Genomic DNA, 26,093 nt, shown 5'->3' with positions numbered 1-26,093 from the left:
TGTTCTATGTAATCCATTATCTCACTGTCTTTAATTTTATTTTACATGTTTGTGCATCACATGGCCACTTGAATTTCACAGAATAAGCGAATAGCAGGCAGCATGTACAATTAGGTATTCAATGTTTGCTTGCTGATGTTAGAATGAATGTTGACAGCTAATTTAATTAGGAAACTGGGATCCCAGTCCTTACGAATCCCAGGGACCCCGTTCTTGGGTCATTTAAAAGGCTGAAAGTTGTTGACCCATCATATGCCTTGTCAATAATCACTTCTATGGATTCCATATGTTTTAATCATTTCATTGACCTTCATCAAATAAAATAGAATATCTTAGAAAGGGGAATGGGAGATTTTTTTATTTTCTGCATACTGTATCTAGTTCCTCACCCCTCCTCCATAGTAATCCCTGTGAACAAAGGAGGTCCATTCATCACTAGAAAATCTTCTGTAGATTGTGTTAGTCCGATGATGAAGCACAATCATCTAGCAAGGTGTGTGATGCTATGCCTTAAAATATTGTGTAAATCGCTGGTCTGGTCACTTTTTGAGACATACATGGACATCAGGGTGCCCGACATATGGGTAATTTGTTAGGTGAGGACTCTGGCACAGACTTCACATACTAGTCATGTTTGCATTTTTTTTTTTTCATATGGTCCACATATGTAAATCAAGAGACACCATAAGTCAAAGACTATCCTTGATGCAACCCGAATTAGAGACTAAAGTCAACCAATTACAGGGGAGATATGAAGACACAATTATATCTCTGTAAAAGAAAGGATGTAATCCAGTTCCAAGCCAAACCAGTGACATGAATACTCACTAACCTATCTGTAAGCACAGGGTGGGCAAAAGATATAGAGCGTTTCAGTAGGATCAAGGTAGCCAAGCTGCCTTGATCCAAAATAGTTCTAATATACTTAGCTACAGCCAAGAGGACACTTTCATGCTGTAACGTGGTCTGAAAGCTCACTGGAAATTGTGCAGTAGCTGGTTTTTGCCCAGATAAGATATTAGCTGGGAGGTCTTGATCAATTTGGTTATGTATGGTTGCAGAGAAATACGTCTAGAGTTAGCCAGAATCGTATTGTCTAAGGAAGGCTTTTTAGGCAGCATAATTACATTAGCATGTTTCCACTTAGGTAGGAGTGTGGCAGTGGCAAGAAATGTATTGCAGATTTCAATCATTTTGGTCAGCCACTAAATCCTTGGCAAGATCCAGGATTTGAGGGGGCATGGATCTACTTGTGAGCCTGATTTAATGCTTAACGTAAACATTTTCTTTATGGACAAAGGAGGGAATTCAGGCAGGCTGGTATTGGGATTGATAGTGTTACTTAAATCACATGTAGAGGTAATGCTCCACACGACATCAGGCATGAAAGTTAACTATATTTACAGTATTTTGTCCTTAAAAAAGATGACCAGATTGTTGCACAAGTAGTGTGAGTGGGTTAAAGTTTTAGAGCAGGCAACAGGAGAGAGAGAGAGCCCTTGAGGATTGAAGAGGCCTCTCAGGAAGGGCTCTTGGTGCTTTCTATCCCGACTGCCAAGAAATTTCAACACACAAATCGGATGTTGTGATGGTATTTCATGATAGTCTTCCGATATATTAATGTAGCCTCCTCATTATGACCCTTTCTTCATGGGCATTCAAGAGCTTTGCAGTGCAGTTGGTAGTTGAAGCTTTTCAGAATACCTTGGTGCTGAAGGTTTAGCTCTACAAGATTGTATGATCTGAACAGAGGCACTTTGTCTAGGGAATTAATTGGATGGCCAGCCCTTTAAAAGCTGATACGGTAGCCAATAAGGACGACAAAGAGTTGGGAGTGGTGGCCAGTAGGGCAGATATCAGGGGAACTAAAAATGGCATCTAAAAGATGGCCTGTCCGGTGAGCAGGTTGAAAACCAGCTTGTTTCAAACCCAAAACCTCAAGCAACTTAGAAAGTTCCATTGTGTCTTTATTATCCTTTTTATCTCAATAGAAATTGAAGTCTCCCAACAACACAAAGTTGGAAGATTTGTGGATGAGAGGAGACGGATATTCTGCTAGTATAACCACAAAAATGTTCTTTGCTTCAGGTGGCCTAAATATCAAAGGCCAAGTCAATGTAAAAGTATCCTTGAGATGAGACATAGTCATGACAATAATGAAAGTACACAACACGGAGTCCTTGTCCATAATGGTCACTTCCACCACTGCATTTAAGGGCATGTTCCTAGCTCTGCAGACAGTATCCTTCAGGGGTGGCTAGCTGAATCCCAAGGGTCATTTAACCATGTCTCAGAATAGATCGGATTAGAAATCAGAGCGCACCTCCCAGATATCAGCACAAAGTTTCACCAGGCACCTAACATTTAGATGAAAGCAGCGTAAACTATTAAAATAAAATCATTGTTTGTGCACATGTTGGTGTTAGTCAGTATCAAGGACTTGACTCCCGTTATAGGCCCAAAAGAGAACTTGCAATTAATACATCTCTTCTGTCTCTACCCTTTTGCAAGGAACTGGAAGCAGGCATAGCAATGCACATATTTGTTGTTTAGAAGGTATAGTTCTTCAGAGATGTAAACAAATTGAGTGACTGCCGAAAGAAGACCACATTCACTGGGGCTGGTCTCTATCCATGTGAGTACAGGAGCAGATGGGCTAGCTTTTGGCACGTCCGCTGTGCACACACACACACAGCAGCCTATGTGACCACTTGTATTCCTGCAGTTTTATGAGGCAGCTTGCATTCCTACACATGCTGGGATGGTCAGCAACTAGACCGCCGAGCAGAGCACAATGCAGGGATCGGGTGCCAATGTGGGAGGTGTGATAGCGCGTCAGAACCTTGATAAGTAAACTTACAAGGAGACACGCCTAGGCCGATGAACCTTTTGACCACGTTTGGGGACTTCCCAGTACGAGATATCTTTCTGGCATCACAAAATCAATATCTTAATAACGCAATCAATCTCTTAGTAACTAATCAACTAGATAATCAATAACATTTAATATAAGTCAATAAGGCAAACACACCATGACCTTTCAGTCATGAATAACCACACCAATTTAGTTAAGAGTTAGAATCATTATTTCCCTATTTGTTACATTTTAATATCATCTTCGTTAATCTCATTAGCAATCAATCTCATTAGTAACTCTTCAAACTTGTAATTAAAACAGAATTAATCAAAGTATAGAGCATATACGACCAGCATTAACATGTCATTGGTACAAAACAGCTTAGCGAGTTGCAAGATACGTGATTCAACAAAGCAAGAATTCAGTCATTTGTCTATTTGGATCAGATTTTGGTGAACCCCTTAACTACCCTCGAATTAGCATCTGCATGTGGGGCTTCATGCAAAACAATTTAGCAAACACAAATTTGGAAAACATCTAACTATGGACTCTATCAAAAGAGCAGTTGGTACCTAGAAAGAAAAGGCAAACAGGCAATTACAATTTTCATCAGATAATTACCCCTCCAACGAATCAGCAAACAGCGTCAGTCTTCATCCTCAGGACATCAGTCGATTCACCATCAGCAAGGGTAGGACAGGGCAAAGTCTCAATATGGCATAGTTAAGAATAAGGCTCTTCCCTCATAAGGAGGAGAAGTAAGTATCAGGTAAGAATTCAATAGAGGATGGTTAAGATATCAAAAGAATAAAGTCTCCAAGAATAATGGCAAAAGTATAGCTTGGTGTTATGTAATTGTAATTGTAATTGTAATTGTAATCGTATTTATATAGCGCTTACTACCCCTGACGAGGCGTCGAAGCGCTTTTCGATGAGTAGCACGCTACTCCGGTACCCAACAAGAATTAGTGATGGATTAGTATAATTTAATAAGGAGTACAGTTTTAGTATTATTATGAGTTAATTTGAGTTGCGGATATGAGAGTTTGTTAGTTAGATTGACTGGAGTAATGGAGGGGTGGAGGAGGAAAGAAATCCAGAAGTGTTAATTGGGAGTTTATCCTTCATTTACTCAATCCAAAGGCTTGAGATGAATAAAAGGGGAGCGGAGGGGAAAGAGGATGTGGAAGGGTTAGGGAGAGCATAGTAGCAGGGTGAGATGAATGCAGGAGAATTTAGTAGGGTTGTGTGGGAGGTCACAGAGGTAGAGTGAGGTTTGGTGAGTTAGATGTGGAGGTGGAGGGAAGAGCTTAGGCAGAGATATTTAGGAGATGAAAGTGGTCGAGGGGATTTGGGATGAGTCCGAGTGAGAATGGAGGATAGTTTGATAGAGACATGACATAAGAGTGATGAGTAGGAGCCATGCAATGATCCACAAACATGCCAGGCACAGAAACAACATATACACATACATACACATATATATATATATTTATACACACACACACATGAATACACACACATATGCACATACAATACATAATTATAATCATGGGTAAAAAATACCTAGTCATCCATCCATCATCCTGGTAAAAGGCGGGAATTCCTTTACCTACTTCGAGGGTGGACAGGGTGTGGCTCAGCGGGCGGAGCTTACAGGTGCTTTATAAAGGGAGAACCTTCCACTCTGCGTCTCCAGCAGAGGAAGACAGAACCCGCGCGTCTCAGTCAGACACAGACCACGCTCCAGCACATCACCAGCCCACCTCCAGGAAGGACTCCAGATCCCCTCTGCCATAGGATCTCCGAGCGCACAGCCTTGCTTTATCTCTGCCAAGCCCAAGAGCCAGGGTGGCCCGTCCTTTCCAGAAGCTGAGCCCCGACTGCGGCACCCGCCACGATCATGATTGTAAGTGCTTCCTTTGAGGTTTAGTTTCTGTAAAATGAGCATCGTGGCCTACCCAACCGGAGTATTTTCTATGAGTATGTCAGTAAGCGTTACCTAGCATGTTTTATACGCCCCGTTTATATTGTACACCAAGGGCACGTGATGGGCCACGGGGTAAAACGTCTCCAGAAACCCTGTTTTCCCCTGGCAATGCGATTGCTACCAGTGCGTCTCCGTGGAGATGTCCCCGTGCCCCCGAGCATCAACAACGCACCACCGGAAACGGCGGCAAATGCACTGGGGTCGCCCCGGAAAGCTGTCCATCATCCTGGCAAGAGGCGGGAACTCCTTTACCCACCTCGAGGGCGGACGGGCGCGGCCCAGCGGGCGGAGCCCACAGGTGCTTCACAAAGGGAGAAAACCTCCACTCCGTGTCTCCAGGAGAGGAAGACAGAACCCGCGCGTCACAGTCAGACCCCGACTACGCTCCAGTACACCATCTGTTCACCTCCAGGAAGGATTCTAGATCTTTTTCTGCTATGGAATCTCTGAGCGCACAGCCTTGCTTTATCTTTGCCAAGAGTTAGGGTAGCTTGTCCTTTCCAGAAGATGAGCTTCAACTGCGCCACCTGCTACGTTTATATTTGGAAGTGCTTCCTTTGAGGTTTAGTTTCTAGTTTTAGTGTCCAGTAATGGCCGATTTCTCTTCGGGTCACGCTGTTATATCAAAACTGTCGAACTAGCCCTTAATTCCCCATTGGATCAATATTGGCGCATCATTATCTCTGTCCAATAATTCTCCACGCACCTTACTAAAATTTTCTACAAAACACAGTTTTCATGCAGTTGATTGCCTCTTGTAATTGACGTCTTCATTGGTTGGAATGTCAGGTAAGAAAAGTTACACTTTACGCTCCAGTCAGTAGTCCCATTTTCTTCTCCTAGTCTAGGCAGCCTTGCACCTGTTACGAATTACACTGTTACATTCGACAAGAATGTCTCCTTGAGCAAGTCGGGTCCCATGAGAAAGAATTTACTACGGCTACACACACATATCTCTAGCTTCTGGAAAAGTACAGCTTTGTGTCCTTCAGGAAAGCAGCACATTGCACGTTAGAAAAAACACAGTTTAATATGAGACCAGGCGGCTAGGCCCAGACCCTTGCTAATTAAGGCCTAGTGATTTAAGTTAACAAACCCCTAATACATGATTCTAATTAAGATATGCTAAAACAAATTCAAACATTAGTACATAATTGATTCATCATTAATAAGTTTCATTAGTCTTCGTATACATTGGTGGCCACTCACCGTGTGCACATTTCAAACGTGTGTATTATGTTCTACGTTAACATATTTTCTATGCAGCTTCGTGATACACTATATTGCAAGCTTTCATGTTCATAATAATTTTAAAAGACACACTCCAACAATCCCTCCTCTGATGACTCCTGTCATCACACAAACCTTTTCCCTTACATTCTACATTCTAGAACTCCTTCATCTCAATTTCCTCTCTCAATCGTTCCCCCCTGTGATTTTGCCCTAGACAATTTTTCCCTTTGTTTTTCTTCCCTCCTCTTAATATTTTTCGACATTTTCAATTTAATTATTTTACTAATTTTACATGACAGTCATAATCCAAATATACAAGCTATAATAATCAATATTCCCTGTATTATTTTTGCCAATATCTCATGCCAAATACTACTAAACCAACTCCCCACTAAAGCAAGTCCTTTCGCAACATTTTCCCAAACACCTGGTTCTTTCAGTTCGTTCAAATATGTACTATCCCTAGTTAAGTTAGTAAGCATACTTCTAATCTCATTACTATTGTCAGGTATGTAAGCACAACAATGGCGTTCATTAAGCATCTTACAAACGCCGCCATTTTTCGCTAAAAGAATGTCTAAAGCAAGCCTGTTTTGAAGAGTCATAGCCCTCTCCGCAGCAAGCTCTGTATCCATCAGGAGTATAGCCCCTGTAAAATTTGTCAGCATGTTATCCACAATAGTAGACAACTTTCAAATCTTTATGGAGTTTAAGATAACTCCCAATACAGGAATTATCACCCCAAATATATCTCCTACTACACCAGCAGCAGCCTCTCTCTTCTGTCTAGTACGATGTAATTGAGACAATTTCGGAAACCTTTTCAAGTCCTCTAGTTGATATATCTTTGGGAAAACTATCCCCAAATAACATGTCCCATACCATCCCTTTGGAAGACGGTAATAAGCATTAAGTCCACATATATAATAGATCCCAGGGATCGCTGGATCCTGTCCATTTAACATGAATGTCCACTTACTCTGAAACAAAAACACATGCTTACATTCACTCATTCCTACAAACACATTCTCATAATATGACTTTGGTCTAGATATGCAAAGCTTGCCTAAGTGTAGTGCATCTAAGGCTAACTTCCCCTGTTCCCTACCCGCACTGTAAATTTCACTACTAGCAAAAGCTTGCTGCTGCAATCCTTTCTCTAATTTACCCTTCAGTGCCCTTCTTCTATCTTCCGTGTGGTCTAATAAGCTTTTCTCTACGGGTGTAAGCAAACATGCCAAATTATTGCGGTTCACATAAGATGTACTAATTGTTAATGTCGCCTCATAGAATCCCTTTACTAATTTTATGCTATAGTACTTAGCTACACTACTCAAATCCTCTATGATAGGCACATAAGAAAACACAAGGCCATAGTTGGAGTAAAAATATTGGATCTCTTCCTGGTTATAGAATCTTGTTAGTAACAGACTACAGCTTATCCCATATGTTAGTGGCAGGCTGTGATAGGTAACCCCCTCTTGCACTGAAACAGGAATCTGTGTACACACATAACAATCTTTCATATCCATTGTGTCAACATACTCACTCAGCAAGCGATAGAAAACATTAGTGGATAGTTCCCTTTTTGCGTTAGTCCCCTCATGCAAATATTTAGTATCCTGCTCGAACCTCTCCCAAGCTGTTAGTGCAGTGGCGGCCCCAGAAATCGTAGCATTGTTAGTTCCACTCTTACCCTCTAATGGCATTCCCACAATCACAACTATGGTGAATATCACACACACGACACCCAAACCAACACCCAAACATTTACAACGTCTACTTCCCCTATTATCCTCTCTAGTGTTAGCCATGATCCGTAAAGAATCAGAAAGTGAAGGATTATTAGTTCAAACAACAACCAACAGAGGATGGTTGAAGCTTATTTATTTTTTTCAGCAAAATTTAAGCAAGTGAAAAGTCTTTCTTCAGCAATTATTTACAGCTTTCACATTCACTCCCAGGATCCTTGTCAATTCAGGTTAGCAGCTTGTCAAAATCACTTTTCAAAAGTCAATTCAGGTTAACAGTGTCACATCCGGTAAGTTATCAGTCTCTTTTCTCATTTTCTCTTTCTTAGTTAAATTTTCATGCCAACTCAGTATCTTCGGCCCGACTCAGGTACCAAAGTACTGACCTGGGACTTCTCGATCAAAACAGAACGCTAAGAACTCTTGCTGTCATTCAGCTGACGTTGCATACGCCCATTCAGGACCCGCGTACCTTCTGTTGGCTACTCTCTTTCTTTTCAACTTGCGATCACCTTGCAACTCTCCTTCACTTAGATCTTCTCTCCTTGTTGTGTCAACCTCTTCCTCTATTGCATCTTCGACAACCACTTTCCCTTTCTTCACTTGCAATTCCAGCCACTTATCTCCTTTCAGTGTCTCTCTGGCTCTTGATCTTTCCTGTGGCAGTCTTTCGCCCTCCTCTGACTCTATGGTGTTTTCTCTTGATGGACCTACAGTTTGCTCAGGAGGAGTCTGGATACTCTGACTCTCTTCTGCCTCAACTCCTTCGCCTTCTGGGTCTGTCAGGGGCTCTAATTCAGTTTCATATTCGTCTGCTTCTGGGAGAACCTCCTTCTGACTTGGCTCTCCTGGTGCCTCAGTTGAGATAGCCTCACTGTCGCACCTCTCAGCCTCTCCTCCTTCGTCTCTTACTGGAGTGACAAAGCTGTTCTCAACGGGCTCTCCTTCTGTCTCAGTTCCCCTTCGTTCACTCTCCGGCCCTGAGACTTCCTTCTCTGTTGTTGGTACTTTCAACAACTCAACTTCCTCATCGGTTGGACACATCACCTTTTTCGTGTGACTGGCATGGATCCAGTTCAGAATTCCCACACACTTCACAGCAGTAGTAGTCGTTAATATCACTTGATATGGCCCCTTCCAACGTGGCTCCAAACACGACTTCCTTACGTGTTTCTTGATGACAACCCAGTCACCAGCTTTCAGGTTGTGCCCTGTATCATTTATCGGTGGCAGGGTGGTAGCTTCCACCTGGTGAGAGAAAGAGCGGACCATGTCAACCAGACCCTTGCAGTAGTCCAACACCATATAATCCGTGATATTCACAAGAGCATTCTCAGCACTGCGGGCAGTCTCATAGCTCAGCCCATGAGAATTTCATGAGGAGATAGTCCTGTTTTCTTGTTGGGCGTATTTCTCATTGACATTAGCACCAAGGGCAACGCACCGGGCCATTTCAAATTTGTGGCTGCACACATCTTTGCCATTCTCGACTTCAGGGTACCATTCATCTGTTCCACTAGTCCTGATGCTTCAGGGCGGTAACTACAATGCAACTTATGTTCAATGTTCAATGCTGCACACAAGAGCTTAACCACCTCGTTGTTGAAGTGACTTCCCCTATCTGATTCTAAAGAGATCGGAAACCCGAAACATGGTATCAAGTCCCTAAGCAGCAGCTTCGCTACTGTGAGACTGTCATTCCTACGTGTAGGGTATGCTTCAATCCAGTGACTAAAGATACACACAATCACCAACACATATCTCAAACCTCCACATACAGGCATCTCAATAAAATCCAATTGCATTCTGCTAAATGGACCTCCTTCTCTCCCGATGTGGCTCAAATTTACCACTGTCCCTTTCCCCGAATTCATCTGTTGACAGATAATGCACCTGTGACAAATCACTTCTGCAGCTTGTCTGGACTTCGGGTTAAACCAGTCAATTTTGAACAACCTTATCATGGCATCTCTCCCAATATGTACTTGACCATGGTAAAACCTTGCAAACTGTGACAGGAGACTGTTCGGCAAAACCATCTTCCCCTCATCTGAGACCCACAAGTCATCTGGTCTTTGTACACATTGCATCCTGACCCAAGAACGCTTCTCGTCTTTGCTGTCATGTCCCTGCAACAATCTCAATTCCTCTAAAGTTTAAATCACCCTTAATGCGTAACCTGTGCATGTCTCATTTTCTGTTTCAGGTAACAATTCCCACTGATCTTTAAACGATATACAGTTCAATGCGCAAAACCTTGCGACTTGATCCGCATATCCATTTCCCATTGAAACAAAGTCTTGTGATTTCAAATGAGCACTGCATTTTACCAGGGCAATTTCATGAGGTAACTGAATCGCGTGCAACAACTCCTTAATTCTTTCACCATTTTTCACTGGAGAACCAGAAGAGGTCAGGAAACCCCTCTGTGGCCATAGCTGGCCAAAATCATGAACAATTACAAATCCGTATCGGCTATCAGTATAGATAGTCACTCTCACCTGGCAAGCGACATGGCAAGCTCTAGAAAGGGCGAACAATTCAGCCACTTGAGCAGAATATACTCTTTCAAGCCAAGACGCTTCCAGGTTACCAGAGATCATACATACAGCGTATCCAGCCCTCAGTACTCCTACTGAGTCTCTTAAACATGAGCCATCAACAAAGATAATGTTGTAATTTTCTTCCAATTGGGTATCTTTAATATCAGGCCTCGTTTTGGTGCACATTTCTGTTACCTCAAGACAATCATGTTCTACATCAACATCTTCAACTTCTGTGTTTTCATTTGGAAGCAAAGTTGCCGGATTCAGCACTGTACATCTTTTCAACGTTACATTTGGTGACCCCATTATAATCGTTTCATATTTTGTCAGTCTTGCATTTGTCATGTGTTGCGTTTTGGTACAGGTTAACAAGATCTCAACTGAGTGAGGGGCCATGACTGTTAAAGGATGTCCCATCACTATGCCTTCACACTGTGTGAGGCTTTGACCAACTGCTGCTACTGCGCGCAGACAACCCGGTAAGGCTGCTGCAACTGGGTCCAAAGTAGCTGAAAAATATGCTACCGGTCGGTTTACACCTCCATGGACCTGTGTCAGGACAGACAAAGAACATGCATCACGTTCATGACAAAACAGAACAAAAGGCTTTGTGTAGTCAGGCATACCTAAAGCTGGAGCCCTGCACATGCTCTCCCTTAGCTCAGTAAACGCCTTCATCTCTTTCTCTGACAGTACTATGGCATCTGGCCCATCATTGACCGTCAGCCTCACCAATGGCTTGGGGATGACTGAGAAATTCGGGATCCACTGACGACAGTAGCCCACCATTCCCAGGAACATCCTAACATCTCTCCACGTCGTTGGGGGATTCATCTGTAACAATGCAGTCACTCTTTCCCTGGATAACTTCCTCGACCCTTTCTCAATTTGATGACCTAAGTACTTCACCTCTTCCTGGAAGTATTGCAGCTTCTTTAGGGACACCTTGTGCCCGTTCTTTCCCAAGTGGTTCAGTAAGGCAATCGAATCATACTTGCACTCATCCCTCATTTTGGATGCAATCAGCAGATCATCAATGTACTGCACTAGAGTCGATTGGAAAGGCAATTCCAATTATTCAAAATTTTTATTTAGTATTTGATTGAATATGGAAGGTAATTCTGAAAACCCTTGAGGATTTCGACACCAATTGTAAACCTTATCCAGGAATTTGAAACTGAAAAGAAATTGGCTGTCCTCATGAAGAGGCACAGAAAAGAACGCTTGGGACAAATCAACCACTGTGAACCACTCTGCATTACATGGAACCTGTAACATAATCACAGCTGGATTTAGCACCACTGGGCAACATTTCACAACTATGTTGTTCATCTTTCTCAAGTCTTGGAAAATTTGAACCTTCCCACAAGGCTTTCTCAGCCCCATTATTGGTGAGTTACACGGACTGCTCATCACTTCCTTCAAGACTCCCTGTTTCACAAAGTCTGCAATCAATTCCGTGACCTTTATAAGGACATCTTGCGCCATATGGTACTGCGGTACCTGGGGAAACACAGCATTTGGCTTCACATTGACTTTGAATGGTTCTACTCCTTTTATCAGCCCTACTTCTTTCCCTGTCAAGTCCCACACCTTCTCTTGGATTGTCCCTTGTAAGTCTGCTGGCAGATCAGTCACTGTGAACATTGGGAAGAAGTTAATCAGAGGATACTCCTCATCTGTGGTCTCCTTTTCAGGCTCTGAAACCTGCTCCTCATCTCCTTCATCGTCACTGTTTGTCTGAACCTCAATTCCCTCATTGGAACAGATGATTGAACACCTTGTCTTGCACAGTAAGTCTCTTTCCAGTAGGGACACGGGACTCGAATCGCAAATCACAAATCTGTGCAATCCCTGAAAAGTGCCAAGCTTAACCTGCACCGGATCTGTGATCGGGTTAGTCAGGAGCTGGTTCGCCACTCCTACTACCTTGACTGTATGTCCCGAAACGGGCAGTTTCGGAACCTCTGCACTTCTGACCATAGAGCGTGTAGCTCCTTGTGTCAACCAAGAACGATACCTTGTGACCCATTACTTTCCCTTGAACATAGGGCCCTCTATGATCTACTTATAGGGACGCTGCAAGCCTGCACTCCTCATTATCTGAACTCTCATCCAACCATTCATCGTTTATTCCATTCTCACCACGCAATGGGAACTGTTGTACTGCGTTACTTTGACTCATTCTTTGACCTGTAACCTGTTGAGGAAGCATCACCTGTTGCTGGTCCATCGGTGCTAAGGGCTATTGCATTTGCTGTCTAGGTACCATGGGAACCTGCTGTTGCATTTGTTGCATCTGCATCGGTTGTACTCGTGGCATCTGTACCTGCTACATGGGTTGGAGACCCTGCATCTGAATCATGTTACTCTGAAAGTTCAGATTAGGACCTCTCAGCCTCGGTCCCTTTACATTTTGAAATGTACCGACATCATTGCTTTGTTGAACAACACCTTCCTGCACCATCATCGGGTACTCCCGCTTCCAATGTCCAACGCCCCCGCAAGCATGACAAGGTAACATCTTCTTCATCCCCTGCACATCGTTTTGAACCACTATAGTATTCAAGTCTGTGCTTCCGCTCACAAAATCTCCTCGATGTCTGCCTCTCACTTGCGCCTGAAACATCCTGTTTCCTTGCGGCTGTTGCACCATCTGTTGTAGACAACCTCCCTGCATCCCTGATTGCGTTGCTTTAATTTGCATCACCATCGCTTTCTCCTTCAGCTTCCTCTGCTTCAACTCAATCTCATCGCTACAGTACTTCGCAGACTGCAACACCTCGTCAATCGGCTTTGCTTGCCAACAGATCAAATGATTCTTAATCATCTGACTCATCTCCGGTCTCAATCCCTCAACGAATCTGAACACAAGGTGATTCGTGTCCTTCGCCTCAACAACCTCTGTACGGTTGTAGTTCTTGAATGCTTTTAACAACCTTTCATAATAGGTATGTATCAATTCCTTGGGTTCCTGAGCTGTCTGATCAATCTTTTGCCAATCAACATTCTGCGGCGAAACTCTCTGTTTCAAGAACTCAATCACCTTATAGTAGTATCTCATCACCTCAGGGGACGGTGCTCCCGTGACTCTATTCTTTTGCTGGTTCTGTGGTTGGCCAATCCACACTCCTCTTGCACTCAAGCCACAAATCAGCTGGAACTATGTTCTTAAAGAGAGTATTCAGGTCTTCCCAGAGACATTTTGCAAGCTTCACAAACCTATCCGTCTGCTGGTACCAATCTATTGGTTTTTCCCTCAACCTGGTTCACGGCACATGGACAAGAACCCCTCCAGCCGTCTCTCTCATCGGTAACATTTTCACCGCACCTACATCCTGTGAGGCTTTGGCTGGCTGATCTATGCAGTCACTTTTCCTTTTGTCTCTTTTCTTCGCCCATCTGCCTTCCCCTTTCTCTAAGGCTCCCCAAACCTGTGCACTCTGCAGTATTTCTTTAAGGTGTGCCTTCACCCCAGTAGACCTCATATGTTCAAAATCTTTGTGCTCAAAGTCTAATCTGTAACTTCTCTTCAGATGTTTAGAACTTTCTAATTCTATTCCATGTTTATCTGCCAAATTGGCCAACCTCTGGTGCACCCTGACCACTTCCTTTGTTATTTTTGGGCACAAATACCTCAATTCTGCTTCCGTGTATGATTCTAGCCTGGTCACTCCCATGCTCCCTTCAACTAGTTCATTTGCCTCCATGCCCAGCCTCACACAATTCAGGTACTCTTCTCCCTCTGACCTCCCTGCTGCTGCATGAGTAGTCTGTGGTGAGTTCAACTTGTCTAACCAATCATTCAATTGTTGCGCAGTTAAACCTTGCAAGGAGATATTCGCAGCCTGCACTATCGGTGTTTGCGGTATGTTTGTACTCGAGATCTGCGGAGTCAGCAATCCCAAACCTGACTGTCTCATGACATCTGGAGGAACCCCAATCGGACTGAAGTCTAATAAAGACCTAGACCTTTCGAATATCGGTTCCACTGGAGTCACCCCTTGAGAGCTCCCTACAAACCCTCCTCTTGTCATTTCTTGGGTCATTATTCCCTGATCACATACACTAGGCTTTGCCTGTGCATACAATGGTACCGGTGGACCAACTGTAATGGGCAAGGATATGGCGGCTGCCTATTTCCCAAAACCTGTAGAGCATTAACTCCCATATTCTGGTTCATTACTGGTGCCATGGCTGGCTGCGGTCCTGCGACCGAAGTGTGATTTGGAATCATCTGTTGCTGTGCCTGGGGCAGCAAAGGTGGAGTTGACTCGGTCTGAATCAGCTTTGGTCTCGTATATGTCGGGTCTGACGGCACCATCATATTTGTGGTAGACTCTAGTATTGGGACATCAGGGTAAAGTCTCTGCACCTGCGGTGGCTGCTGCTGAGATTGCATACCTGGAGCAGTGGACACACTAATACTACTCTGCACCGGAACTGGTGTGGAGACAGGACTAACCTGTACCTGATTTACTGTCACCTTGTTCTGAGTTGAACTTACAGGGCTTGTACTAGTACTCGGTCTGTTGTCATCTATTGCATATGGCGGTGGTCGGTCATTCAGTAACTGATTAAGGAACTCATCATCGTCTGAGTCATCCATTTCTGACCAGGGCTTCTTAGCCTCTTTGTCTTTAGAAGAACGTCTGTCAGTCTTACAAGTAGCTTTCCCTCCTTTGTCTTCACCTTCTTGAGCTATTGCTGGAAACATCCTAACTCCATCTATTGTTCCTCTCCTCCAGACTCTGTGCACTATCCCACCTAGCCTCCGCTAGTGTCTTTTCTGCTTTCCTCATTTTCCTCTCAAATTTCTGTTGCTGCTGTCGTATTGCCATCAGTTCCCAAATTGCTAACGCCTCAAACTGTGCTGGCCTCGGAGGTGGCTTTAGCTCATTTAACACCCTCTGCAAATTTTCCAAAATCCTTATATTGAACGTTCCGTGCTCCGGAAACGGCAAACACCCTTCTTTGTCTGTCGCTTAGCACTATTGCTTTAGCCAAAGACATGGCGCGCCACCTCTTTCCTCCATTACGGCATAAGCCGGTGTATCTTCTGGCGGTGTAACCTCCCCTACACTCGCAGTAATATATGTATCTCCCCTCAAAGCGCTCTTTAAAGCCTTGAAAATTTTCATTTTGCGTCTTTTATTTTGTTTACAATCGAATCAGGAAGTGACTTTAATTCCCAGAACTCTCTTCGCTTACCTTCTCAACCAATTGCCTCTCACAGACGGCTGCCAATCCGTGCGTGACCCTTCTCAGTAACCGTCCTATCCCAGTGCGGCTCCAATGACGTCACACTCACACTCTGCGGCTGACAAAGTCTTGCGGCTTGTCTTCCTCACTCTCTGCTCACACAAAAATTAATGCAATATATTGCGAGCACCAACAAAATTCAAATTTGCCGGTTTACTACAGGAATGGGTAACACAATCGCTTCAGAACTTTACAGATATTTTGCTTAGCATCGGCCGCTACTCTCTCCTTCTCAAATCCCGCACTCGCAAGCAAAATTTGACCCACAAATTTTACTATCGATTTGTCAATAGGTTGTCCTACTGCACTTTAGGACTCACCAAATCTCCATCGAAGTTTTCATTCACTCACTTTTGACTCAAACTCGACTCGTCAGCCACGCCTGATTGACCTATTAAACTGCGCAAATTACAACATAAACCAAGTGTCTCATACACTTATCAATATACTCCGTTGTCTTAGAACACGCAGGGTCCGTACATCACCAACAACCACGTGGACAATCTTGAGCACGAAGCGCCACACTCACATGAAGTTCACTGACTTCCCTACTCTCATACTGCGGAGTACGCAAACTCCTACTAAAACATTACCTGGCCTAAAATTCTTAAAAAACTCACAATTCACCTGCGATATGCATAAGCTGTGCAAGCACAAAACCTACTTCATTCTCACTATCACTAGAACACCGAGAACATACCCAACTCACTTCGGCAGGCTCCGAGATTCCGGGAAGGTCATTCGGGACTTAGGGGCACATCATCGCTCCAATTTGCATTGTTTTAAAAGAACAATTTTTCCCAAAACCCAATTTTTCTGATAGACCTAGCTTACTTCCGAACTACGCTCATCAATTTCTACCAGACCTTTGGAACCTTTGAACCAACAATCTTATCAAACTGCGGTCCTTCGTCCTGGGGCCCCAAAGGGCCAAACCATAGCTCGTCAGAACCTTGATAAGTAAACTTACAAGGAGACACGCCTAGGCCGATGAACCTTTTGACCACGTTTGGGGACTTCCCAGTACGAGATATCTTTCTGGCATCACAAAATCAATATCTCAATAACCCAATCAATCTCTTAGTAACTAATCAACTAGATAATCAATAACATTTAATATAAGTCAATAAGGCGAACACACCATGACCTTTCAGTCATGAATAACCACACCAATTTAGTTAAGAGTTAGAATATTTATTCCCCTATTTGTTGCACTCTAATATCATCTCCGTTAATCTCATTAGCATTCAGTCTCATTAGTAACTCTTCAAACTTGTAATGAAAACACAATTAATCAAAGTATAGAGCATATACGACCAGCATTAACATGTCATTAGTAAGAAACAGTTTAGCGAGTTGCAAAGATACAGGATTGAACAAAGCAAGAATTCAGTCATTTGTCTATTTGCGTCAGATTTTGGTGAACCCCCTTAACTACCCTCAAATTAGCATCAGCATGTGGGGCTTCATGCAAAACAATTTAGCAAACACAAATTTGGAAAACATCTAACTATGGCCTCTATCAAAAGAGCAGTCGGTACCTAGAAAGAAAAGGCAAACAGACAATTACAGTTTTCATCAGATAATTACCCCTCCAACGAATCAGCAAACAGCGTCAGTCTTCGTCCTCAGAACATCAGTCGATTCACCATCAGCAAGAGTAGGACAGGGCAAAGTCTCAATATGGCATAGTTAAGAATAAGGCTCTTCCCTCATAAGGAGGAGAAGTAAGTATCAGGTAAGAATTCAATAGAGGATGGTTAAGATTAAGATATCAAAAGAATAAAGTCTCCAAGAATAATGGCAAAAGTATAGCTTGTGGAATGTCCAGTAATGGCCGATTTCTCTTCTGGTCACGCTGTTATATCAAAACTATCGAACTAGCACTTAATTCCCCATTGGATCAATTTTGGTACATCATTATCTCTGTCCAATAATTCTCCACGCACCTTACTAGAATTTTCCACAAAACACAGTTCTCATTCAGTTGATTGGGTCTTGTAATTGACGTCTTCATCGGTTGGAATATCAGGTAAGAAAAGTTACACTTTACGCTCCAGTCAGTAGTCCCATTGTCTTCTCCTTGTCTAGGCAGCCATGCACCTGTTACGAATTACACTGTTACATTCGACAAGAATGTCTCCTTGAGCAAGTCGGGTCCTATAAGAAAGAATTTACTATGGCTGCACACACATATCTCTAGCTTCTGGAAACGTACAGCTTCGTGTCCTTCAGGAAAGCAGCACATTGCACATTAGAAAAAACACAGTTTAATATGAGACCAGGCAGCTAGGCCCAGACCCTTGCTAACTAAGGCCTAGTGATTTAAGTTAACAAACCCCTAATACATGATTCTAATTAAGATATGCTAATACAAATTCAAACATTAGTACATAATTGATTCATCATTAATAAGTTTCATTAGTCTTCGTATACATTAGTGGCCACTCCCCGTAAGCACATTTACAACGCGTGTATTATTTTCTACGTTAACACATTTTCTATGCAGCTTTGTGATAAATTATATTGCAAGCTTTCATGTTAATATTAATTTTAAAAGACACACTCCAACAGGAGCCTGCCCTCCTTTCACACTTCACAGAAAATGTAGAGCACAAAAAATCTCCCCACAACCATGCTAATGATAATTCAGATTAGAGTTTATCCAGGGTGGATTCTTCTGGTGTATCTTTCTCTACTAGCTTTCCCATTTTAATTTGTAGAAGCTCTTGCTTTGTTATGTTTAACAACCCGGAAATTGTGTGGGTGAGTTGACAATGGAAGAGTTTGTCAAGTGTGTTCCCTGTCATTGTTGAAGCTCACAGGAAACATTCTATTCTGAAATCCTATTTCAGCCACAGGGGTTTGTGTAGGGGGTGATTTAAAGCAAAATATTTTGATCCCTTGTTCTGTGAGGATTGCATGCATATTCTTTTTTTATAAATGGATTGATTTTCATTGGATTTAAAAGTGAGAATCTAGTTGGCAGCAATCAAAGAATTCTGAGAGAATTGAGGCAGTATTAAAGATTGCGAATCTTTTGTTTTATGTCTTGTTAAAGTGTTTGCTAATTCTTTCCCTGGGGTTTGGTCACTAGCACTGAGTTGGGGCCCTGTCGAGTCCCTTAAAAGTCGCCTTTTGAACCTTTACAATCAGAGGCCATTAAACATCTTTCTTTGATGGTTGTGTTTCTTGCTGCAATCACATCAGCTAAAGGGTTGGGAGAACTAGAATCTCTTTATTGTCAGCATACCTATCTTCGGATCTTTGATGATCCCCTAGTTATGAGGTTAGGCTGCATTTGTACCCAAGATGTCCTCTTTCATTTGAATCAAGAGATCATTTTACCATATTTTTTCGTTACTCAGCATCTCAGAAGGGGAGTGTTCTGCATTTCTGGAGGTTAAAATAGCTGTACTGGTTTACATGGATAGAGTTTTTATCTTTCTGGCAAATGGAAGCTCTTTTTTTGCTAATTTTGGCACAGCTGAGAAACGATACAAACCTTCCACTCAGTTGCTGGTTTAGTGAATAATATCATTAATTGAGGCCATCTGCACAAAGAAATTAATTTATTTCCCCTTACAAGTGCAAGGGAGATCTACCAGGTGGTTTCTTGGTGGAAATCTGTAGAGCAGTCTTTCTGTCCAACCCTTCAACATTTGTTAAGCATTACACACTAGGGCATGATGGTCATTCTGAAGATACTTTTGGAACAAAGAAGCAAAAGACATAGCAAGAGAGAGCATCCTTAATATATAAATGTGGGTTACATCATTTGAGGTTTAAGAGTGATGTTGTTAGTCCCACAGGTATGTTACAGCTTTAGTATTCGTCTCTGTGCTATGACCAGAACGGGGAAGGGACAAAGAGGCAATACATCAATTACTTACCGGTATTTATATTGCTCTGAATCTTTTTCCCTGTTCTGGTCATCACATTCTACCTCCTTCCCAAACAAATTACCTGGATGATTGGTGTAGGAGGCAAGGTATGGCACAACTTGTTACTGCAGCTTGTGCTAAAATGGTTCTTTCTGTTATGTAGTACCGTGATATTGTGGCAGGTTTTTTGTTTCATGTTCTCTTTCAGTAGGGAATTCAGCTTTTAACGGCTGCTCTAGGCATAACACCTCATTACATAATGACATCAAACAGGAAAAAACTAAACGTAATGAAATTATTGGTAAGTAATAAAAGTGTTTTACAACGATATTTACTGATTAAAAAAATCACTTTTCTGGTTAAGCAGGATTTCAAAGGATTTTTTTTCTAAACTTTGACAGGCCGAAGGAATTGGAATAAATCCACTTCTTATCATCATTCCAGCAACTATAAGTGCCTCTTGCGCATTCCTGTTACCTGTTGCCAACCCTCCTAATGCCATTGTCTTTTCATATGGCCACCTCACGGTACAAGACATGGTAAGTTGCACTTCATTTGTCAATACTATTCCTATTCAAGACATGGATAGAAATGTTTTTGATGAAGACGACCATGATCAGCTTTTCATTAAGTTTTATCTTCATTTGTTTATGTAAACCACTAGGCTATTCCATATTCCAATGCTTTTGCTGCTGTAAATAACCGACTAACTCATTCTCAGTCATTGTATCAGCTTTAAAAAAATGAAAGGATGACTCAGTCAATTCAAGTTTCAAACCTATGACCTTTGTTTTATACAATCTCTTCAATCTCTGGGGAAGTTCCATTGTCGTGTAAGCTATTTTATGTACCCAATAAGCTGATTGCTGACCGTGTTTGGGCTATGAGGTGCAACCTTTCATAACAGTGTACCGCTTGTGTTTCGTGTGTTGAGAAAATGGCACTGAGGATCACTAAATTCTCTTGCTACGGCGAAAATGGAATAGACAGGCTGCCCTACTTTCTTTACTTTTACCGATTCTAGACACTACTATTTCAAAAAGTGGGTGATTAATTTGAGATTGGGTGGCCCTACTAACTTTTAAACCCAGTGTGTTACAGCACAGCTCAATAAGAAAAGTAAAATCAAGAACACAGTGCAAAAAACCCCCAAACCAATTTAGAAAAATAGAACAAAATGCAATTAGCAAAATGCCTCAAGATGCATTTAAAGTTGCAATATGGGGACAAAGAGATATGAAGTTCTGAAGGAAATGTCAAATATTGTTCATATTGTCAATGGGGGTGGAAAAAGTAACTATTTGACTGTGGGCTCTAGCCACAAATAGCTACCAGGGGCAACTCTTACACCAAAACAAAAACAAGAACAAATTACCTGCTTCACAGATTCCCTGACGCAGAATCAGTTACCTTCCTTCTACAAACAAAAACAAGACAAAGTTACCTATTTTAAAGATTCATGAAATCTGTTACCGTCCTTGTACATTTCAATGCTTTCAGTCTTCTCGGCGCTCTGCTGGGGACTCCAGTCACAGATATAAGAGTGAGAAAGACCCATCTGCCACTGCTTCCAGCCTCACCTAAGAGTGCCAGTTCTTGAAGAGATGGTGCAAAAGCCACACCTGGTTTCTACCTCAGCTCCAGCTGTTCCAGCAGGGTCTCCTAGGGTTCTGATCCCTCTTCAAACAAGGCTGATACATGTTGTCCAGTCCACGTCTGATACGTCTAGTCAAGTCCACTTTTAGCTTAAGCTATGTCTCAGTAAACCAGTAGGGGATTGCTTGTGTGCCTGTTCAGAGGGGACCCCTCCTGACAGTTTGAGTTGGACTGTTTTCAGTGGAGCAGCACTAAGGAAGATTTGCATATGACTGGTCACTGTCCAAAGTGGCCTAGTGGGTGAAACAAATGGACCAGAGTGTAGCCTCAGCAATTGGCAGTGGCTTGCGTTTTTCAAGCATCCCACCCATTGTCTTTGTGTTTTCCTCAGTGTGATGTCCTAAATGCACAGGATCTACCCTCACTGTGCCACAGATCTTAATCTTTCCCTCACTGATGAGCTCTAACTGACTGAAAATAGTCTGGTGTTCCCTGTGTTCTAATTCAGAGAGGTCCTGGCCTGGCTGTTTGTATTAGAGCAGGGCCATGGATGATGACAATATAGCTGGTCTCTCTCTGAAGTGCCACAGTGTGTGAAAAAAGTGGACCTGAGCAGCTCAAGCGATCACTAGTAGCCGAGATTGTTGAAAGCATGCCATTCATTGTCTTTGTGTTTTGCTTTGTGTCTTAAATGTGATTGTAGTGCCCAGACATTGGCAGTAAGTGCTGCTTACTGCCATGCTGACTGCCACCAACATACCACGACCGTGGCGGTATACTGCTACGGGTATTATGGCCCACACATAGAAATCCGCCACTATACAGACACAAGTCCACCAGCCCAAAGGTCAGTGATAAAATGGCAGTACCAAAACCCACACCGTTACACCAACAGAAATCCGCCCACAACCTTATGACCCACGAATCACCTCAGCGGTCATTCAACCGCAGTAAACCATTGGCGCTACAGACCGCTGCGCTCAAAATACACACACACATACAAAACAACACCACATTGGATAATTCAAAATACACACACCTGACACACATACACACACCACACCCACACACCACTATAAAACACACACACTACCCACAACACTTTATGACCCAAAGATTTTGGCAACTGAAAGAGAGACAAGCCAGGAGTACCCAGTGAATCTGAGCCACAAAACACCGTCACCCATACACTATCCATGCACCTCACAGCACACACCCCAACACATCGCCTCACACACCCTCACACACACCACTCACACCACACCCATGGCACCACAAAGACACCCCAGATTCTCAGAGGAGGAGCTAAGGGTCATGGTGGAGGAAATCATCCGGGTGGAGCCACAGCTCTTTGGATCACAGGTGCAGCAGACGTCCATTGCTAGGAAGATGGAGCTATGGCGGAGAGTCGTGGACAGGGTCAACGCCGTGGGACAGCACCCCAGAACAAGGGATGACATCAGGAAGAGGTAGAACGACCTACGGGGGAAGGTGCGTTCTGTGGTTGCAAGACACTAGATAGCAGTACACCCACCTCCTCCCCCACAACTAACAACATGGGAGGAGCAAGTCTTGGCGATCATGCATCCTGAGGGCCTGGCAGGAGTAGAAGGAGGACTGGACTCTGGTAAGTCAAATCTTTACTACTATATCCCCCACCCTACCTGCATGCCATCACAAACACCTACCCCTACCCTCACCCCCATCACCCCACCACCTCACATATACCCCACCATCACAACTCACCCATCCCAATTCCAAGCCCTGCATGCAACACCAATGCATGGACCCCCATCACAGACCTGCATGGACACCCATCACCATAGCATGCACACTAGTGGCAATCACTTAGCCAACCAAAGCACAACTCACACAACCCAAAGCTGCCTTGGTAATTACAATCATAGAGGGAAACATACCCATGCACAAGATGGCACACGCAGAAACAATAACACTGCAGTTACATCCCCACAGGACCCCCACTCAACGTCACCGGAGAGGAGGTGCCAGCCACATCCAGTCCCCCCCCCCCCAAGAAGAGGCCCACAGTGATGACAGCAGCTCTGCACGCCTGGATCACAATGGCCAACCTGGCCCATCAGGGACCTCTGGACAGTCGGTTACCCAGGCACATTCCCAACCCACCACAGCGCCCCCCCCCCCCTCAGGAAACACCACAACATCACCCACCCAGCGGGCCCATACCTCTGTCCCCAGGACACAACAATCAGCAGTGTGTCCACCACTACAGGGACCCCAGGCAACCCCACAAACACAAAACGATCAGGGACCTGGGATCAGTGGCAGTGGGCACACGGTTCAGGGGACAGAGGCACAGGACAACAGGGAAGCTGGGAGGACTGCTGTGCGACAGGGGGAGGACAGGCCCATGGAACTGACTATCCACGAGGCACTCACCAACATCCTGGGAGCTTACCACCATTCCCAAGAGGCCAGGGGCCAGATCCTGGCCAAGCTGCAGGAGACCCAGCGGCTGCAGGAAGGACAGTACCTGGGGATCAAGGAGGACCTGAGGGACATCCACACCACCCTGGTCACCATTGCAGGGGTGCTGGCAGACATGGACAACACCATGAGGGAGGCAGTGGCACAACAAAGGGCCCCTGACACTAGCCACACTGATGAACAGCCTTCCACCTCCACCGACGCTAGTGGACAGGAGGCCACGCCACAGGAACAATAGGCCACCAGCATCTCACCCTCTACAGAAGGAGAACCACCCCGCAAACGGTCCCTGCGATCCAGGCAGAAGCCAGAGAACATTGCCAAGACCCCCGCCAGGAAATAAGACTCCCCTGAATGTCACCCATGTGTCCCACTCTGTACCCTGTCCTCCTTGAACTGACATTGCTCCACTTCCTATGCCACCTTGGACAATGCACCTGTGATCCAAATAGACTGAACTCTATCCTGGACCTTCCTCTATCATCAACCCAGCCCATTGCACATCCCCATTTACTTTTCAGCAATGAAATAAACACCCTTGGAACTATTACAAGTATGGAGTCTGTCAATTGTTTGAAATATGTATTAGTTTAACAAGCTGTAAACATTGCAATTCAAACATACTGTAATATCTACATAGGTATGACCTGTAGTGGGCAGCAGTAAACACACCAGGAGCCAGAGTGGAGCACAGATATCTGAAAATAGAGATGCCAAAGGGTACAGTAAGTGGCCATAGAAATAGGGAAATCAGGCGGCCATGTTCAATGTCCAACGCAAAATTGCAATGGAAGGTGAAGTTCCAGTGTCTTACCTGTGTGTCACTGGAAGTACTGTTGAATTAATGTAGCTCTGTTGTCCACATCCTCTTCCTCCTCTTCATCACCGTCCACAGGCTCCACCGCTGCCACACGACCATCCCCAGGCTCATCCTCCTGCAGAAAAGGCACTTGGCGTCTCAAGGCTAGGTTGTGCAATATACAACATGCAACAATGATCTGGCACACCTTCTTGGGTGAGTAGTACAGGGATCCACCTGTCAGATGGAGGCACCAGAATCTGGCCTTCAGAAGGCCAAAGGTGCACTCAATGATCCTCCTTGTTCGCCCATGTGCCTCATTGTAACGTTCCTCTGCCCTTGTCCTGGAATTCCTCACTGGGGTCAGTAGCCATGAGAGGTTGGGGTAACCAGAGTCACCTGTAAATATTGAGGGATACCTGTTAGCCACACACTCACCCTTAGGGCCAAACACACACCCATATACCTATATCTACTGGTTGGGGACCATGGGCTCACCTATTAGACACACCCGGTGCCTCTTGAGTTGAGACATCACAAATGGGATGCTGCTATTCCTCAAGATAAAGGTATCATGTACAGAGCCAGGATACTCTGCATTGACATGAGAGATGTACTGGTCTGCCAAACACACCATCTGCATATTCAGAGAGTGAAAGCTTTTTCTATTTCTGAACACCTGTTCATTTCTCCGGGGGGGAACAAATGCAATATGTGTACCATCAATGGCACCAATGATGTTGGGGATATGTCCCGTGCATAGAAGTCAGCCTTCACTGTGGCCAAATCCTCCACCTGGGGGAAAGCGATGTAGCTGCACATTTGTTTCATCAGAGCAGACAACACTCTGGTCAGCACGTTTGAGAACATAGGCTGGGACATCCCTGACGCCATGTCCACTGTCGCTTGGAAGGAACCACTTGCGAGGAAATGGAGCACTGACAGGACCTGCACTAGAGGGGGGATACCTGTGGGGTGGCGGATAGCTGAAATCAGGTCTGGCTCCAATTGGGCATTCAGTTCTTGGATTGTGGTCCTATCAAGTCTGTAGGTTAGGATAATGTGCCTGTCCTCCATTTTCGCCACGTCCACCAGGGGTCTGTACACGGGGGGATGTCTCCATCTCCTATTCATCCTCAGTGGTTGAACTCTAGGGTGAAAAACAGTGAGCAGAAGGTCATATTCAAAGATATTCTCAGATTAATATGCAATTTTTGCTTTACAGAAACAGGATGTGAGCTTGTAAGTCAGTTGATGTGCCAATGTCTGCTGTGACGCAGTTAGGTGCCATGGCCTGTTCCCCCCTGAAATGGCGGCTGCCTGACCTGTGAGGAGGGACAAGTGGAAATGTGGTAATTCCGCTGGCATTGTGCGCCGTTGCGGTTGGCGGTCGATGACCGCTGTGCAACACCGCATTTGTTATCATTGGGGCCTATGGGTTCCAGGAGTGAATGGCGATGTACGCCGGCGGTGACGGTATGCACCACCGTGGACGTGACCGCCATTTTCTATCTGTTCACTCACTTGCTACCTGACCTTCAACAGTAGAGGACCTACTTTGCAAGTGCTGCTGTGACCTGTGTCTGGAAGCGACAATGGCTCGAGTGTCTGGAGAAAGGGCCCCTGCCTTCACTTCGGAGGAGTTGGAGAGACTGGTGGATGGGGTCCTACCCCAGTACCCTTAACTCTATGGTCCTCCAGACAAACAG

At 44.1% G+C, this 26,093-nt stretch overlaps 1 protein-coding gene across 1 annotated transcript in view; it reads left to right on the top strand.

The window, feature by feature from the left end:
• Positions 1-26,093, top strand: part of LOC138284580 (solute carrier family 13 member 4-like) — a 413,185-nt gene that overhangs the window by 358,788 nt on the left and 28,304 nt on the right. The window contains exon 15 of the mRNA XM_069223513.1: positions 19,925-20,062. Within this exon, the coding sequence (XP_069079614.1) occupies positions 19,925-20,062 (138 nt within the window). The remainder of the gene's footprint in view (positions 1-19,924; positions 20,063-26,093) is intronic.

This window comes from Pleurodeles waltl, chromosome 3_1 (assembly GCF_031143425.1).
Source record: "Pleurodeles waltl isolate 20211129_DDA chromosome 3_1, aPleWal1.hap1.20221129, whole genome shotgun sequence".
In the NCBI taxonomy this organism is placed as follows: Eukaryota; Metazoa; Chordata; class Amphibia; order Caudata; family Salamandridae; genus Pleurodeles; species Pleurodeles waltl.
This window is presented reverse-complemented; position numbering and strand designations above follow the sequence as displayed.